This window comes from Hordeum vulgare, chromosome 3H (genome assembly GCF_904849725.1).
Source record: "Hordeum vulgare subsp. vulgare chromosome 3H, MorexV3_pseudomolecules_assembly, whole genome shotgun sequence".
Classification (NCBI taxonomy): Eukaryota; Viridiplantae; Streptophyta; class Magnoliopsida; order Poales; family Poaceae; genus Hordeum; species Hordeum vulgare.
Window position 1 is genome coordinate 319,284,783 of NC_058520.1, and position 19,781 is coordinate 319,304,563.

General features: G+C 41.8%; 1 protein-coding gene across 2 annotated transcripts; it reads right to left on the bottom strand.

Annotated features, from left to right (window-relative positions):
- Positions 1-5,977: 5,977 nt before the first annotated feature.
- On the bottom strand, positions 5,978-9,314 carry LOC123439909. Of its 2 annotated transcripts, XM_045116531.1 has the most exons (4): positions 9,098-9,274; positions 8,844-9,007; positions 6,594-7,203; positions 5,978-6,439 (listed from the first exon to the last, which is right to left on the bottom strand). In XM_045116531.1, exons 3-4 carry the CDS (start codon positions 6,912-6,914, stop codon positions 6,179-6,181), a joined length of 582 nt encoding a protein of 193 aa, XP_044972466.1. In that variant the 5' UTR covers positions 6,915-7,203; positions 8,844-9,007; positions 9,098-9,274; the 3' UTR covers positions 5,978-6,178. The 2 variants fall into 2 exon arrangements, with proteins under 2 accessions (XP_044972466.1, XP_044972467.1); XM_045116532.1 differs by having other exon boundaries at positions 6,594-9,007; positions 9,098-9,314.
- Between the last annotated feature and the right edge of the window lie 10,467 nt (positions 9,315-19,781).

Consider the following 19,781-nt stretch of genomic DNA (forward strand, 5'->3'; position numbering starts at 1 on the left):
TATCATAATCTAAATATCTTATAGGAAGTAGCCTTTCCTCTTCCTCGTCAAACCTAATAGGTATCTCAAAGTGTTTAGCTAAACGAGATGCATACATACCTCCGAATATAGGGCCCTTCGAATGATTTAAGTTCAACTCTTGGGCCAGTATAATGCCGAGACTAAAAGTTCTATCAGCAAATAAAGCGTGGCGCCGAATAGCGAGGTCGGGAGAACTAAGGCTTCCATTCTCGCTGCGACCAACTAAGCATCTCCCTGCAAACAATGAATAATAACGTAGAACAGGAAAATGTACGTTGGCTGCGCTTGCCTTTGACACCCCTCTCTCTTCCCCTACAGTGATTGCGGAAATAAAATCCTCCATGTCCTAGTACGTGGTTCACTGATGCTGCCCTCAAAAGGTATTTTGCAAACATTGCAAAAATTGTAAAGTGACATTTCCTTAGGCACATCATATACATGAAATTTTACCATGGGAGGATTCTTCCTAGGATAAAAGTGAAAATTTTGCACCAAAGTATTAGTAAGTAGGAGATACTGGTCGCACTTATCTTTGAGGAAGTCAGTGATGCCTGCATTTTCTGCTATATAGTAGAAATCTTCATAAATTCCGGCCGCCCTCAAGAATGCCTCACTTGGCCATTAACATGGTCGAACTTCTGCGGTGCTTGGAATATTGTATCTAGGCTTCTAATTTTCATTTTCTTTAAAACCACAGCTTGAAGAGCCTCTCAACAATCTCCTCATCTTTTCTTTCTCTGAAAAATAAATCTGAAATTTTTAGTGACTACACATAAAAAATGAACAAAACTCAATGAACACTTATAGCAACTACTCTCACGAGTGCCTCGAAGCTATATCATGCAGCGAAAACTACTTGGGACCCTACAAATTTGACATGCTAGCTCAAGAACGAGGTCACCACAGCAGCAAAATTTTGAAATATATAAAGCACTAGAACAAAAACTAATTGGACCATAGGAGGAGTCACATACCGATGAAGAATCCCCTAAAACCATTTTGCTAATGGAGCTTTGAGCAAGGAGATCGAAAATTGCACCAATATGAGATAGAACACGAGTTTGAGCAATGGTGGGATTTTTTCTGGAGGAAGATGAAGTGGATGGGTACTGGAATAAGTGAAGGGGTCCCACATGGGACCCACAAGCCAGGGGCACGCCAAAGGGGGTGGCCGCGCCCTGTAGGCTTGTGGCCCACTCGTGCAGTCCCCTGATGTGTTCTTATTACCAAAAATTCTTAAATATTCCAGAAAAAACCATACTAAATATTCAGGGCGTTCTGAGAACTTTTATTTTCAGGTCATTTTTCTATTGCACGGATAAAACGGATAATAGGGAAATAATAGCATTTTTACTAAATTGAAACTAAGGAACATAAACTAAAAGTTGGGTACACAAGGTTGTGCTTTCTAAATTCATCCATCTCTTGCCCGTCAAGAAGAATCCATCAATAAGGTAGATCAAGTCTTATTGACAAACTTTTTTCAAATGACATGGAACCAGACAACTTTCGAATAACACTAGGTTACCTCAATGGGGATATGCATATCCCCAACAATAAGTATATCATATTTCTTCTTGACGGTAGGGAGAGGGAATTCAATTTCTCCAATAGTAAATGTTGAGAAAAATTCAGTGGAGTTGATACTATGAACTTGAGGTTGTTTCTTCGGAAAGTGTACCGTATGCTCATTACCATTAACATGAAAAGTGACATTGCCTTTCTCCCAGCCAATAACAGCCCCTGTAGTATCAAGAAAGGGTCTACGAGGGATCATCGAGAAACTATCGTCCTCGGGAATATGAACAATAACAAAGTCCGTCAGGATAGTAACGTTTGCAACCACAACAGGCACTTCCTCATAAATACCGATGGGTAAAGAAGTTGGTTTATCATCCATTTGCATAGAGATTTTAGTAGGTGTCAACTTATTCAAATCAAGTCTACGATATATAGAGAAAGGCATAACACTGACCCCAGCTCCGAGTTCACATCAAGAAGTTTTAACATAATTTCCTTTAATAGAGCAAGGTATAGTGGGTACTCCACGATCTCCTAGTTTCTTTGGTATTCCACCCTTAAAAGTATAATTAGCAAGCATGATGGAAATCTCATCTTCCCATATCTTTCTTTTATTGTAACAATATCTTTCATATACTTATCATAAGTAGACATTTTCAGAATATCAGTTAAGTGCATACGTAAAAAGACAGGTATCAGCATTTCAACAAAGCGCTCAAAATCCTCATCATCCTTCTTCTTGGATGATTTAGGAGGAAAGGGCATGGGTTTCTGAACCCATGGTTTTCTTTCTCTACCATGCTTCCTAGCAATGAAATCTCTTTTATCATATCTCTTACTCCTAGGTTGTGGGTTATCAAGATCTACAACAGGTTCAATCTCCACATCATTGTCATTACTAGGTTGAGCATCGACATGAACATCATCGTTAATATTATCCCTAGGTTCATGTTCATTACCACATTGTGTCTCGACATCAGAAATAGAGATATCATTTGGATATTCATGTGACTCTACAACAGGTTCACTAGCAGCATGCAAAGTCATGTCGTCATTCTTTTTCTTCTATTAGAAGAACCAGGTACATCAATATTAACTCATTGAAAATCTTGCTCAATTCTATTAGGATGGCCCTCAGGATACAAGGGTTCCTAAGTCATTCTACCACCTCTAGTCACAACTCTAATAGGATGATCATTGTTCTTACTAATCATCTCATTGATCAAATAATATTGTGCCTTAAGTACCTATTCTACTTGAGTAGATACTATGGAAGCATGCTTACTAATAAGCCCAAGGTCATTAATAGTTCTACTCATATAATAACCCAAGCGATCAAGCATGTAAGCATTGTGTTTCAATTGTGTACTAACATAAGCATTAAAATTTTCTTGTTTAACAATAAAGTTATCAAATTCATCCATGCATTGGCTATGAGACTTATTATAAGGAATATCACCTTCATAAAATCAATGAAGATAATTTACCTGTACTACCTGTGTCAGGTTACCAAGACCATGTATTTCTTCAATAGGTGGTCGATTCTTAACATCTTCAGCTTTAATACCTTTTTCTTTCATAGATTTCTTTGCCTCTTGCATATCTTCAGGACTGAGGAATAGAATACCTCTTTCCTTCAGAGTTGGTATTGGAGGTGGTTCGGGAACATTGCAATCATTATCATTGCTCAATATATTATTCAATAGTAGTTCATCTTGTTCAACAGTTCGTTCCCTGAAAACACAACCAGCACAACTATCTAGGTGGTCCCTACAAGCATCGGTTAGTCCATTATAAAAGATATGAAGTATTTTATTTTTCTTGAGAGGGTGATCAAGCAAAGCATTAAGTAACTGGAGAAGACTCCCCCAAGCTTGTGGGAGACTCTCTTCTTCAATCTGCACAAAATTAAATATTTCCTGCAAGGCAGCTTGTTTCTTACGGGTAGGGAAATACTCTTCCGAGAAGTAGCAAATCATATCCTGGGGACTATGCACACAACCAGGAGCAAGAGAATTAAAGCACATCTTAGCATCACCCTTTAATGAGAACGGAAACAGCTTAAGAATATAGTAATAAAAACAAAAATTCCTCATGAGTAAATAGGGTGGATATATCATTCAATTTAGTAAGCTGTGCCACAATAGTTTCAGATTCATTACCATGGAAAGGATCAAGTTCTACCAAAAATTAACTCAGGATCGGCAAAGAATTCATAATCCTTATGAGTAACAAAGATAGGTGAAGTAGCAAACTTGGGATCAAATTGCATTCTAGTGTTCAAAGATTTTTCCTTCGACTTGCATAGCAATTTCCTAAGATCATATCTATCCTTACAAGCAAGAAAGTCCCTAACTACTTCTCCTTCCATCACATAACCTTCAGGTATATTAGACAATTCATATCTAGGAGAGCTAGGTCTAGCAGGTGAATCATAGTGTTCAGTTTCATCAGATCCATCAATATCATCAGTTTTAGCATTCATTCTAGCAAGTTGTTCATCAAGAAATTCACCAAGTGGAACAATAGTATCAAGCAAAGTATCACAATAACCATCATGCATAGCAGAAGTAGCATCATCAATTACTTGCAACATATTAGATTCATTAGCAGGTGGTGGTGTCGCAAATATACTCATAACAGAAGGTGAATCAAGTGTAGAGCTAGATGGCAGTTCCTTACATGTCCTCGTAGTTGTGGGGTATATCTTGGTTTTAGTGTATTTCAGATTCTTCATTGTGATTAACAGATATAAATTCCAAGTGAATCAGAGAATAAAGCTATGATACCCGACAACGGCGCTAGAAAAGGTCTTGATAACCCAGAAGTACAGGGGATCGCCAGAGTTTTCGAGGGTAGTGTAGTCAACCCAAATTTATTGATTCAACTGAAGGGGAGCCAAAGAATATTCTCGAGTATTAGTAGCTGAGTTGTCAATTACACCACACCTGAAAGACTTCATATCTGCAGCAAAGTATTTAGTAGCAAAGTAGTATGGAAGTAACGGTAAAGGTGACAACCTGATAGTAGCAGTTTTGTAGTGATTGTAACAATAGCAACGGAAAAGTATAACTTAGCAAAGATCAATATGTGGAAATCTTGTAGGCAATGGATCAGTGATGGATAATCATGTCAGATGGTATTCATCATGCAACAGTCATAACATAGGGTGACACAAAACTAATTCCAATTCATCAATGTAATGTACGCATGTATTCCATATATAGTCATACGTGCTTATGGAAAAGAACTTGCATGACATATTTTGTCCGACCCTCCTGTGACAGCGGGGTCCTAATGGAAACTAAGGGATATTAAGGCCTCCTTTTAATCGAGAACCGGACCAAAGCATTAGCACTTAGTGAATATATTAACTACTCAAACTACGGTAATCACCAGAAAGAATCCCAATTATTGTCACCCTGGGGATGCGAAAACATAATAGGTTCAGATCTGAAATCATGTCACTCGGGCCCTAGTGACAAGCATTAAGCATAGCAAAGTCATAGCAACATCAATCTCATAACATAGTGGATACTAGGGATCAAACCCTAACAAAACTAACTCGATTACATTATAGATCTCATCGAACCCATCACCGTCCAGCAAGCCTATGATGGAATTACTCACAAACGACGGAGACCATCATGAAATTGGTGATGAAGGATGGTTGGTGATGACGATGGCGACGATTTCCCCTCCCCGGAGCCCAAATTAGACTCCAGATTTGCCCTCCCGAGGAACAACAGGAGGTGGCGACGGCTCAGTATCTTAAAATGTGATGAACTCTTCTCATTGGATTTTTTCTCCCCGAATAGGAATATATAGTAGTGTAAACGAGGTCGGAGGAGACACAGGGGCCCCACGAGCCAGGGGGCGCGCCCTTGGGGGCGCCCTCGAGGCTTGTGGCCTGGTGGTGTACCAACTCCGGTTGATTCTTTGTCTGATAGTTTTTTAATTCCAAAAGTATTCTCCATAAATTTTCAGGTAAATCCAAGAACTTTTAGTTCTACACAAAAATAACACCAAGGCAATTCTGCTGAAAACACCGTCAGTCCGGGTTAGTTCCATTCAAATTATGCAAATTAGAGTCCAAAACAAGGGGAAAAAAGTTTGGAAAAGTAGATATGTTGGAGACGTATCAGGGACCAACCCAGCAAGGTTGTCACCACATCATCAACATGCTTTTGATGTAGATATTTTAAAGTGCTATCACTAGTGCAGAAAAGCCTACAAATGGTGTGACAAAAAAAGATTTGCAGGCATGGTAGCCCTACCCCACCAATATCATGCCATTGTTTATAAGTAATGGTGGCGTTGGGTCCCATGTCAGCAGTATTCTACGTGTTGATGGCGTGCCACGTAGGCAACGCCACCAGTGTAAAATAGTTTCCCAGGAACGTACATTGCACCCCAGGAATGTTTTGTGCAGCCAAAAAAAGTTACCCATCACATAACATTTACCTTTTAGCATTGCACATGAGGACCTAGTCTAATAAAACAATGCATTCCAGTTAATAATAATTGTCAAGCTCACAAGTAGGTATTAATGACAATCCTCACAAACACGAGCAAAGTATATCTACCTATAGCTTAGTTAATAAGGAGTTTATTTCACACGGGCAAACTAACATACTTAAAGGAGATCGATAACGATCATCATCCTCAAGTCACTTTCTGGGGTGTTCCTGGTAGTGACTAAGATGGCCTGTCTAACCAGGCGATTCTTCCAAGTCAGGAAGTTGCTCCACCCAGCCGCACTGAAGATAGTGCACCCGTCCATGGGCACTGCATAAGCAGAGGTGGTGACGGAGCCCCTTAGGGTAAGGCGTAGTCTAGCAATGCCTTCTCCATATGGCTTGATTCCATAGCTCACACATACACCGTTAGGTAATTTCTGGAAAAAACAAGATGATCATGTCACTTTACTACACTATAAGCATATCATCACATTAACGTATGTACTATGCATATCATCAAATTCTACACCAAGCATATCATCACATTAATATATACTAAGGATATCACTACTACAGTAATAAGTAACATACCATGACATGGCGGTTAACCATCATTCGTGTCAGGCAGGTCACGAATGGCATCACAACATATGCATCACGCGGTGGAAGTTTTTCCCAAAGTGTGTCAGTTTCATTCTCGCTCTGCCTAGTAAGTCTTTGGGAAAATACTACTTCATTACGTGGGTCATCATGTTCTTCCTCATAGTTGAGATAGATAATAGCAAGCCTTGGAGTTCCTCTTCCGAAGGAGAAGCTGATTGATTCTCCCCAAGTGAGATGCATGCGGGCGATCAAACGATCCCATTCATCTCCTCCAATCTCTGTTATATTCCATCCCTTATTCACCTCCATAGTGTAGGCCCCCCAGGGCCGTCAAAGATGACAGTGTCTCTAGATTTGAGCTCATTGAAATCCAATCTCACATTGCAAGGGACGATATGTGTACGAAAAAATAAAAACACACACAATGCATTAGTGGAAATAACAACAAAAACAAAATAAAAAACTATTAGAAGGTTCATAATTTCTTACCGTCGTAGGAACATAACACGGCTGGAAGTATATGTCGAACAACATGGCAGCTACAGGGCTAGTTGTGCACCTTGACTTGCACACTTGACATGGTGGTGGTTGCTCCATTCTATACGAAACATGTTGAAAACTAAGTATATAATCGGATTCTAGACTACTAAAACGACACAAGTAACATGTAAATTCAACACTAGTGACATGTATCACGTTAGGAGTTCATTTCATTTATTCCTCTAGAATTGTAGACTACACTACCAAATTAAGTTGAACTAGAATCATTAACATTGTAGACATTAAAAACATTTTTACTCAAAATGCACTATTAAATCACATTCTACATTGGATTATCACTAAAAAATTTACACAAAACAACCCATGGAATGAAATTTGAATTCTACATCACAGAAAGGAATCCATTATATATATGTACTGAAATATCCACACAAATGAATCCTAAATCAAAAAATATATGAATCCCACACATATGAAAGGAGATACAGCGGGAGGGGAAGGAGAGGATTCAACCTTGCTGGTCGGTGAAGGGGCGCGACGGACTGCGACGGGCAACAAGGGGTGGCGTCTGGTTGAGGGGTAGGTGAAATGAAAGGGCACGTGGACTAAGTCTTTTACTAAGGTGTGGGAGTTAACTAGGTGGGCCTAAAATGCAACGCCATAGATAATAACAACATGTATAAAAAAAATTAGTTTATCGAAAGACTAAACATAATTAAACACTCAAACTTAGGACTATTAAAAATAATAATGTCCAAAATGTAAAATAAAATGTTTAGTATTTTCTAACTAGCATATATAATTTTAAATACCTAAAATACTAGTATAAGTGGAAATATAATGTGTGGAATACAACAATCTCGCACGCCATCACTAATTAATTATCTATGATGTGCACAAAAATGCAACATGAGCACTATCTTCCAAATGGTGAGTGCACGTGGGCCAATAGATTTGTGACGTGTCCAAAAATATCAATGCCATCACTAACCATTTACAATTCGCATACCAATTTAGCCGACGACAATGCTATTTGAAAAAATAGTGCTGGTGTTGTAGAAAAATGGTGTGACACCAACATGGGTTGTGGCTAGCCATTTCTCCACTAGTGTATAATCTCATGCAAGAAAGAGTTTCATCGATATGGTCAAAGGGTTGGTTGCCTAGCCGAGCAAAGTCTTTGGGGTCTTCGAAAGCTTCTGGTCCAACTTCTATGTCAACAATGTAATCTATCGTCGGAATATAAAGGCCAAAAATAAGACCACGACAAACATAGGAAAAATAAATCACTCCTAAAAATGTCAACTAATTTTTGTAAAATACGAGAGTGAAAACCAAAAATAACATAATGCCAACGTTTTGAGTTTGGAGTGCGAAAAATAGTGTCTTGAATTTAAACAATGAATTTAAATACTTTAAATACGATTTCAATTAAGAACAATATAGAAAAGTTTATTTTACATGCCAGAAACTAAACCATTAACAAGGTTGTAAATATTATGGTCTATGGAGTTTTTTAAAAGGAAAACACAGAGAAAAAGAAAAACGACCAGAACTAGCTAGGCGAGATGTGTGTGTGCGTCTTGGCTGACCCAGAGGCGTGCAAGCCCAGATGAGCGAGGGCGCGTGGGCCCTAGGCAACAACAGCAGAGAACGGAGGAGGAGAGAAATTGGAGACTAACGAGAAGGCCTTGCAAGATAGTCGTCAACCACTGACCGGGAGGGGGGAGAGCTCACCGGCGTCGTCTCCGCCCACGGTGAGGCAAACCAATAACATGTATCGGTTAAGCGTCGAGTCGCCATTCGGATGGGGTCGAGGGGTCGCTGGAGTGGCCTCATTCACCGACGATGAGGACGAGCGGCAGTGGAGCTTTGACCGCGGATGGATTAGTCGCTCGAGCCTGCAAAACGTGCAGGAGACGTTGGGGAAATGATTATGTGGAGGACGCGGTTCCAGATCGAGCGAGAAGAGGGGCAGTGGAGCTCCCTACCGTGCAAACAACGGTGACTCGAGCCGACATAGCACGAGGGAAGCTTAAGTAGGGGGGCGAGCTGCACCATGGACCTGTGTACCAGCGAGGTGATAGACGACGCTAGAGGCCTCGGGAGCACCTAAGAGTGTTTTTGGGGAGTTGGTGGAGATGGTATACGACCAAGCAGGGATGAAGACAGAAGTGAGGGACGCCAGAGGCCCTCTCGTGTAAGCTCACCAATTGAAGCGCTCAGGCGGCCATGCTGTGCGTGTGAGGGAGGACCACGGAGGGAGGGAGAGGATGGGTCCGACAATGTGGCATGTCTCGGACGTGAAGGGGTGTTACGGGACAAGATCCTGTCTCCCAAGTTTATTGGGGTATGGGATGGGCACCGACTACAGTGCTACTCTGCAGTATAGCATGCTCTAGAGCATAGTTTTGGTATGCGAGCGCATGCCCACGCGCTCTTCGTGTGCCCTGCCTTGTCGACTAGCTGCTGGTGGTGTATTTGAGATCAACTTTGTAGGTTAGGGTCTAAGTGAAAGTAGAGGTAAAGGAAAATAAGGTAGAAGAGGTGCTGTTCTTAGCTGACCGGCGAGGTAAAATGGGGGTTTCACCCCTCAATCATTGATTTGAGGCATTGAATCATTTACGAGAGGTAAATGGTGACTAGGAAAGGCTCTCCTATAATTTTGAGGGGAAGGAGAATACTGGAAGAGGTTAAATAAGTAGCTTTTGGAATTTACTAGTAGGTGTTTGATGCTGTTTTGGGAAAGATATAAGATTCTCGTTGCTATGAGATTTAACAGGAGTAAATGGTAGATAGAAATGAGGTTAACTGGAGGATATGCCTCAACAACTTAGTCAAGTGGAAGGTCTTGACAAGAAGCCTACATGGAGAAGCTGCAACACTCACGTAGATGAAGACCACGTGTGACTGAAGATCACCTTCTTTAACAAATTCAATGATTCCACGTCAACCTAACATTCACACTACTAAACTAACGGAAGATAGTATGACATTTATAACTAGCATGGGTGGCCCCAGGGCAAAACCTTAGACTCCAGAGTTTTTAACATATTCCGGCCTTGGATATACACATACAAGATAGACCCTCTCTCGAACCCCGTTCATCAAGCCCTTGACCTATACTTAGACCTAGATTTTCGCAATAGCCTCGCCCACATCTTAGATGGAGCAAAAATATGCACTCAGAGCCATATCGTCATGCATTTCAAGGACCAGTGGTGCAACCACACCGAAGAATAAGTAACATGGAAACGTGAAGACTACCACAAACCCGAATTTCCGCATCTCCTTACTGCCAAGCTTAGGAATCTTGGAGATGATATTCTTGTAAGGGGATAGGCCTCTCACACCTAGTGTTTTGCATCACATTACTAAGTTAATTAAGCTCGGAAATTTGGACCAACAAAAACTTTTGTGTGTTGTGGTGTTTCACTTGATTGCTGTTTGGTTGCTTGACTAAGTGTGCTCCCAACCCACAAAATTTCCTCCTACTCTAAAAACTCATATCCTTGATCCAAAACCTTGCCCAATGATCATGCCATGTGTATAGGACGTAAAACTATTTTTATACAAAAATATATTGGCCAAAAAGCATTTATTTAATTTAGGTTTTCAAAACCCCCTGAATTCAGATTTGTACTACATGTCCTCAACTTAGGGTAATATTTTATCCCAAATATTTTATTTGACACCTATTAAATATAAGACTTCCCAAAACCACAAAAAAATACTTCTAAAATTGATATTTGTATTTTATTTTAACTCCTTTTTTTAGGCCGGAAAATGTCTTTTATAGGAAAAATTATTTAAATGTTTAAAAAACATTTGAGAAATTTAGGGGAACTTAGTGGACATAAATCTTCCATATAGATGAGTTTCAATACATGGTCATGTTGAAAATATTGTACAAACCCCTCCATAACCCTTACTGGATTTTTCAAGCATTTGAAATATTTATGTAATAAATATTTTTAAATAAATCCTGGAAAATTCGAGCAAGACACATATGCCTCATGTGATAATATTGTCAAGTTTCATCTAAATCCAAGTAGTTTTGGTAAAAAAAAGTTTTTGAGAAGCCTCTTTGTCCAGATTCAAATTTGATCAACTTTACATTGCAAACTATCACCAGTTCATCTCAAACTTTGTGGAGATGTTCAAATACCCTAATAATGGATCCACACCAAGTGCTGCATCAAGGAGAATAGTGTATCTTAGCTAGATCTAAGAAATTTTTGTTGATTTCTAAGGTTTGAAACTTTTGCATTGGGCATTTTCTTTAAATGAGCTACAAATTTGTGGACATGCCCATTTAATCCCATTTATTAATTTGGTTAAGTTTCATGGCAAGGAGAACAACGTGTCTAGATCAAATCTTGATCAAACACCTTCTTGTAAAATCGGGTATTCACTATAATGACCCCTTCTACTCTTTTCCTTGAGATAAACTTTTTACCACAACTCTTCCTAGTCACGTGTTAACTCCATTAAGAATTTGAAGCCAGGGCTCAATCATTATGTGGGGAAAAACCTCCATTTACCCCCCCCGCCTGGACAACATCTTTTCTCAGTCCCCTCCTACCCTCCTGCCTTCCAAAGGCTCTCCTAGGCATCCCTTGGCCTTATGTTCTTGTATGCACTCCCTAGACCCCCTAGCGGAACTGGCCGCACTCTCCCTTGACAAGCAATGTGAGGACAACAATTTAGGAACTCTGGAGCATGCTATTGTGCGCTCCCAAACTGTAGCCGACCGATCGCGATGCTCCCGAACACCTCGGGCCAGGCGAGCACGACACATGGACCGCCTCGACGTCTGCACACCTCTTCTAGTCGTATCCCCTTCTCTCTCTCTCCATCCCTTCATGCTGCAAGGTGCTCCCCGAGATAGAGAATTGCCGCTGCGGCACCCTCCCTCCCTCCGACGCTTTTCCCACTTGCTATTTGGCACACCTATATGGAGACGACATGGACCACCCTCTCCTTCGCCAGCAAGTCTCCTGGCTTCCTATCCCTTCCTTATTTTTTACCCTAAACGTGCTGACCCACAATCAAGCACCTCGCATGCGCTCTAGCCTCGCATAGCTGACCCGTAGCTCAAAGGGCATGGCTAGCCGTGTGCGCTGCTTCATCAGCTCCCCTCGCGCGCTCGTTTCCAACCTGCACTAGTACGGCCTCCACCTGTTGTTCCTCGCCTTAGCCAGCAATCACCGTGCACCATGCATATGGTGCACTGGTGTAGTGCTATAAAGGGTAACCCCCAAGCTCCGTCTACTCCTTTGTAAGCCCAACCTCTTGCCCAATTTGGCCTCTACACCTTGCCCCTTCTCTTTCGGACACCAGACGCTCAGATTCGAGTAGCGGATCTGATGTCCCACAAGCGTATGGGATCGCAGCAGTTTTCGAGGGTAGATTATTCAACCCAAATTTGTTGATTCGCCAAGACGGGAAGTAAAAGAATATTCTCAAGTATTAGCAGCTGAATTTTTCAGATTCAACCACACCTAATGTCAGGACCCCGATCCTGAGTCATAAGAACCTAGCCTGTAACACATCACATCACTTTGAGGCCTCACGCACGGTAAACTCCACGGCTGCCACCTTACCTTGGCCGGGACCGTTTGCGTGTTTTGGCTCATGTATATGAATATGTTGCTAGCGTTCAAACGACAAAGAACCCGGGTTGACATGACTAGTTATAAACCCCAGCGTTACAACCGTACAGGGACAGGCATACATAACCCAGCAAAGCAGGTGTCGGTCATCAGCGTGTGTAGACGAGTCGTAGCAAGCTACAAGGACTCCATTACATCGCGTGACATTTCCCCGAGGGGACAAACACAGCAGCAAAGAAGGATACATGCCGGTCAATCAATGTGTTCCGAGCAGTAGCAAACTACCAAGGCTCGATGGAAGCACAAAGAGGCATTTCCCTGTAAAAAGTACTACTAAAGGCAAACAACTAGGTGTCGAATCCCACACATATAATGCATTTCAAATATACACACATTATGCACGATATGTGTAGATACAACATGGCATCACAACATAACTCTATGACTCAAGCATTTATTAAAGACTCATAAGAGTCAACATAGTATGATATTACAAACAGGGGTCTCGTGACCCGACACCCAAGTCATACAAACAACAAGCGGAGGCAAATCATGTCTGGGTACAGACATCTACTATAAGTGGCTGCAAGAGCCTGAAAAGCTACTACGACCCTACCAAAGGAGCCAGACCTCTGTTTGGGATTTCCAAGCTATTCCGGTCAACATCGAACGCATAGCGTAGAACCTTTTAATGAGTCTAAGTCTTCTCTGCAAAAACATAAATAAAGCAACCGTGAGTACAAAGGTACTCAGCAAGTCTTACATCAGAACTATCTACATATGCATCATGTTTCAATGAAAGGATTGTGGGGTTTGATTGCAGCAAGCCAGCTTTGACTCTTGGCTAACCTGTACTACGACTACAAGTTCTTTATTTGAGGTGGGATAGCGCACACGAGTCCACATATTCACCAATTCAATACACCACTATGGATCCACTCTCGTCTCCTTATGAGAAGGCCTTCCATAACACTCACACATATCTTGCATATTTTAGAGTATCCATTTAAATTGTCTATGTACCACGTAATGTTTCCAAGTAGTCCATAACCGAGGACGCGGTTGTTCGAATAGATTGAATCACCCTGCAGGGGTATACTTGTTCACAAATGCTCTCACCACTTAGCACCATATGCACGTCATGCATCTCGGCAACCTTCAAGCGGAAGCACTGGCGTGGGTGTCGGCCATGACCGTTAACCACACAAGACCCTAGTCCAGTTTTATCGCCTATTTGAGACTGAACACGCAAGGAAGTCCGGCCGAGGTTTCCTCTACGGCCCAAAACGATGCGCGCAGGGTTCCCAAGCCCACCATCCGGGTGCCACTTGGTACACGGTGCCACTGTGTATCTACTGCCGAGAAGCCTACCCCGTCGGGCAGAGCTAAACACGGCCGCCAACACTTTTCCTACAAACACCAGAAACTAATTGCAACTCCTGGACAGGGATCTAGACAATTAATAAGCCGAGCGGGGTCATATTTCTAGGCCCAATGCATGGTAGTATCTTCTCTTGGATAACATACACAGAACTCAGTTCTTAAGGACGGTCCCAATGAGAAAACCCACCATGTACTCCTACATGGCCTCTCATCGCTACCTTTACCAAATCGGATTCACACTTTTACTCTCACACTGTAGGACATGAACACAACCATTCTGATTCATCATCCAGATGGATCAGACCCGACACGACTCTAAGCATAGCAGGCATTGTAAACAAGCATGGATGAGTAAGCACAACAAGGCTCAAGCAGTTGCTACTCATGCTAAGTAGTTTCAACTATTTACTGTGACAAAATCAGGTCATGGAGAGGAATGGGTTCAACTACCGATAACATGTACAGTTGAATCGTGCTTGTCCTAATGCAGTAAAAGAGAGCAGGAGCGAGGGAGTGGGTTTATTTCAATATGCTCAAGGGGGGTTTGCTTGCCTGACAGTTCTGAAGATAGCAATGAGTCTTCATCAATGTTAACGATCACATCGTCGGAAACATCGTTTAGCGAGGGGGAACAACACCGACAAACAAGAAACAACAACAATTACTTCACGGAAATGCAACACTATGATGCATGCTCAAAACATGAAATGAAAGGTGGCAGGGCTAATGTGGCTATCATTTCTGAAGTTGAAGTTGGTTTGAATTAGGATCCAAACATCACTTCAAGCCGGGTATCTTCCCAAGTACCCTTATAACTGATTCGACCTGATGCTCATAACAATTTATTCCAACATGTATGGAGTTAGTATTTTGAGGTACTGATTTGCATTGACGAATGTTTGGTCATAACAATTGTAGTGGAATTCAAATAAGTATCAATTTCCAACTCCAAACTATTTATTAAATTTACCCTTTTCATCATTTTGCCTATTTAGTGTTGTTAACTTTCTCAAACATGCATGAAATTTCCATAATCAGATTCTTTGGATTTTTCTGATCCTTTTTCATATATAAATTATTTTCATTGGACTTACAGATTATTTTCTATGAATTTTAGAAGTTTTAGACATTTCTGGAATTATTTTATAATCAGAAAATGCTATTATTGCATCAGCAGTGACGTGAGCAGGTCAACTGGCCGGCCAGGTCAAACGTGACAGCCAGGGCCCACTAGTCAGTGACACACATGTTAAGAACAGTTTAATTTTAATCATTTATTACTAATGAGGGGCTGGGCCCACTGTCAGTGAGTCTTTAGGTTAATTAATCTGGTTAGTTAATTTTGTGATTTACTTAATTTAAACAGGGCTGGGCCCCACCTGTGTGTGACTCAGGGGAGTCAACCCACGGTCACACGGGGTCGAGACCACCGGCGGCTCAACACCGGCGACTACAGGCGCGGCGGAGCTCATCGGAAAATCCCTACGGGCATCCATTTCGGTCGCGGTTTGGCTCTACGGCTTGCTGAGGAATCGCAGCATCCATTCCGACCAAGTTACGGGCCAGAAGGTGGCCGGAGCGAGGCCGGCGATGACCTCGGGCGGTGGCCGGAGTCGGCCATGGTGGGGGTTGGCGCTAGAGGGCAGGAAAGGAGGGGGAGAGCATAGGAGGAGGCGCGGGAGCTCACGGCGGTTCCGAAGGGGGCAACAGCGACGGAGGAGAAGCTCGGGGCAAGGCGAATCGGCCTCGAGGTTGCGGGCGGCCGGAGATGGGGAAGACGGCGATGCGACGCTGCAGAGGCCCTGGAGCTCGGGGTTGTTGATGGAGAGAAGCAGCTCATGGAGGCGGAGCTGTAGGGCGCGACAGGAAAGCAAGGGGTGGCCGGGGTCGACGGCGACGAACTTGAGCAGTGCTCGGCAACGACGGCGAGAGAGGAGACGAAACACGGAGAAGAGGAGGGGAATGGAGAGAGGGAAGGAGATAAGGGAGAAGAGAGCCTCATGCAAACGCGGTGGAGGCAGGAGAAGGCTCCACGACGAAGCAGGAGGTGGCGAGGGGGCGTGATGCCTTCCTTCTCTTGTGCCTTCTGGCACATGGAGGAAGATGAGAGGGGAGACCCCCCGTGGTGGGCTGGGCCAGCAGGTAGGCACTAGGAAAGTTTCTCTCTCTCTTCTTTTCTATTTTTGTTTTATTTTCTTTCTGGCATTTAGATTTAGGATTTTAATAACACATTTTATCATTTTATAAAATCCTAAAATAGTATTATGTGACAGTAATAAAAATAATCAATGCCACAAAATAGTTTCAACATTTTTGAACTTTTATTTTAAAAGAAAACAAAATAACTCCATTCCAAACAGTTATTTAATCAAATCAAAAATCCTTTTCAAAATGTTCCTGTGACTTAGAAATTTGGTTTGAAAAATTTATTCCCTGTCACTAGTTTCCCAAATGTTTGGATCATTGTTCTGGTTCCTTTTAAGGTAATATTTTTATTGCCTTTTTGTCAATTTCAACTCATTTGGCTTGATCACTTCCATTTCCAGATTCAATGAAATTTGAATGCATGCATGAAATGCAATGGCAAGCAAGGCAAACTTGGGCTGTGACAAGTCACCCCCACTAAACCAGAATCTCGTTCCGAGATTCAGGCATAGTCAGGAAGAGGAATAGGGCACTAAAATACCACAATCTTCAAGATCCATTTGCTCCTCCCGAGGACGTTGATTCATCGCACCATGTTGATCTTGACATCTTTGTCCTTGAGGTCTTCATCTAGCTTGACGTCAAAAGAACAGGGAGATGACATAAGATTCGATCTCCTCGAAGATCGAGCAACTCAAGATCAACTCATAGAATGAGACGTAGGAACATCCCTTGAGCTGAGACACAACACACATAACACGGACGAGGAGAAGAGACATATGACAGAGGTTCAATGGGTAGGCAACAAATCCATGCTTAAAACAAATGCTGGCGAGGTTTGAAAGTAGCGAGGATTAGGTTGCTCTTCATACCACAACGGGACACCTTAGGAAGGTGACTCTTAGAGTTATTCCCCTTAAGTGGCAAAAAGAATTACTTTTGATCCTAAGATCATTGAAACTCTTCCTATCAGGAAAGACAATTCACAAATGATTGTTTGAAGCAATTTGGAAGAATGACATACTCAGGTTGGAAAGAAACTAGGGTTATAGAACATCTCGGCGAATAGATGGCACATTCCAAATATTACCGAGGATATAACCTAGTGTCTGAGCGTGCTCCCAAGAACTTGAGCATTTCCATATTCATCAAGGTCTACCAACATCCGTGCCAAGGATCCTGGTGACACAACATACTACCATGATGAACAGTGATGGAGGATGCAGATGCAAAGGAAGACAACACCTCCTCAGATTTCACCTTAGTTGTGCCAAGGAAACGAAATCTGGTTGATCGACCGAGAGACATTTAGCACTCCGCTTCTAATTTCTCCTTGATGTACTAGCACAACCCAATTATAGATCGTGCTTGATATCTAGCGCATCAAGTATAGGTCGGACTTCGGGACATCAAAGGAAGTCCATGAGGAACAACTTCCAAAATAATTCATACAAAACCTCACGGGGAGATGGCTAAGATTGCTGATACAAGATATTATAATATCAAGTCTTCCGACTAGGTGTGTTAGCCATTACATCACTTTACTGGGTTACATAGAGACCAATATAATAATTCTTGGGGAAGTTCCAACCATTATAACTGCCTGAGATTCAGCTCCGGTTGGTGCCACGATGCTTCAGACTCAGCATGTCCGAAAAGAAAGTTTGCAACACAAATCGATGAGATAACGCTGCGAGATTCTCAGGAAATGAACTGCGGAAGACAACTCCAAAACATGAGCTGGATCGCAAGACCCACATGAACACACTGCCCAAGACAACTATGAACACATGAAAAGTCTTACAACAAAACACTATCGAGTTCTGGATGGGAACCATCATTGCGGATAACGAAGCCATGTGCAAGTCCGTCTAGTACCTTCAGGAATGGGACTTAACTTCTTTTCCTTGAACAAATCAATCAGTGGCTTAGTGTGCTAGGAGATACATATGGAGTGAAGATGATCAGTCTATCAAACCATAGAATACTTCGCACTTGCATGACTGACTTGGGTTGATTCCGAAGAAACAAATTAACTTTTCTCGAATTCACGGTGGCAACTTGCACCAGATGCACATGAATTAGAGGAAGTCACTTCTTACACCTATCATATACCTCGTGCACGAGACACGAAGACAATGTCTACAAAGTTTCCAGCAGTAGCTTAATGCCCAACATAGATCATGGAACAAATTAGAATGTTGCCGATGGGCTCAACAATAATTCGTCAAGATACCCATATAAATGGATTTCCAAAACTATGTGAGCAAGATAATAACATTGGTCAGATCAAAGAATATAATGGTGTAGGCTCAAGGAAAACCCTGAGTAAGACACCGCTACGAAAATCTTTGGTTCTGAGTCTGATTTGACAATAGCCCATGCTCAAATCAAAATTGAACAAGGTAATATATGCAACAATTGATCACACGAATCAACCGATGAAAATATCATCTTTCTTCAGACTCACACAACAGAAAGATATCCCATTTAAATGAGCTGAGTTTAGGCGAAGCTTTTGTCTTCCAACTCTCCAAGTTGTTGTTTAGCTTAACCAACTAGCTCGGGGTATCCAATACAAATTCTTTTAGAAGGGGTTGGTTTATAGAAAACCAACTTGATCACGAGCTCTATCATAGTAGAAAGGAAACAACCTGGTAATACTTCCGAGAAGATATTTGGAAAATCACGAACCACCGATATATTATTAAGCTCGGGAACAATCTTGCTTTTCAGGGCAAGATTATGTGATCAATAGAGCGAGGGATTGACACAATCCTAACCCATCGATCGAAAAGTGCACCATGAAACATGTACTAGGTAGCACACTCAATCTTAGGATGACGATCCAATCATCATCACCATGAGAGTGAATTTATTGTCCATTAGCTACCAAGCAATAGCATTGCTAGGAGTATTGATTTCACACATCATGGTTCACTTGTCGATATTCCGGTTACAACCAACACGAAAACCGAGGGATGAACAATGATAGCGAGAAGTATCGCTACATCAAGATATCATAAGAGATGGTGCAATTCTCATAACACTCTTGACAAAAAGAGGGTAATACTCCAGGATAGAACAGAACAAAAGCTGGTTTAGCATTTCGATCTGCGGAATACAACTACTTTGACCCAATCCAAGAAATGGATGTGGTACTGGAGTTTGCTTCTCCCAGTCTTCCGAGAATAGAACAACTTGACAGACCACGAAATAAAAGACATTAATGACACGAATGCACAACTATTCTTGATTATCCTCTCATGGATGAAGGTCAAAATACAACTAGATAGGGCGAACTCAAGAGCACATGGTTTCATGAGTTGTGGATGCATGGATTAGCATGTCGAACGAGTTCAACATAATTCTTCCAGATAATCCATGTAGAAGGGCGGAGTAGGCAGAATCACAATATGGAGTAGAGAACTCATCACGAGCACTCTTGTTATGATCTTTAATTCACGAAGAACTTCTGCCAAAGATGATTCATGGTGTTGGAAGAATGATATACCATGAACCTTGGGAACTA

Bases quoted from the DNA above. Each gene is read 5' to 3' on its own strand.
- LOC123439909 (XM_045116532.1), bottom strand. From the start codon at position 6,914: ATGGAGGTGAATAAGGGATGGAATATAACAGAGATTGGAGGAGATGAA. The intron at 6,440-6,593 runs GTATGTTACTTA...TGTTTTTTCCAG, and splicing joins TGGTTAACCGCCATGTCATG to AAATTACCTAACGGTGTATG.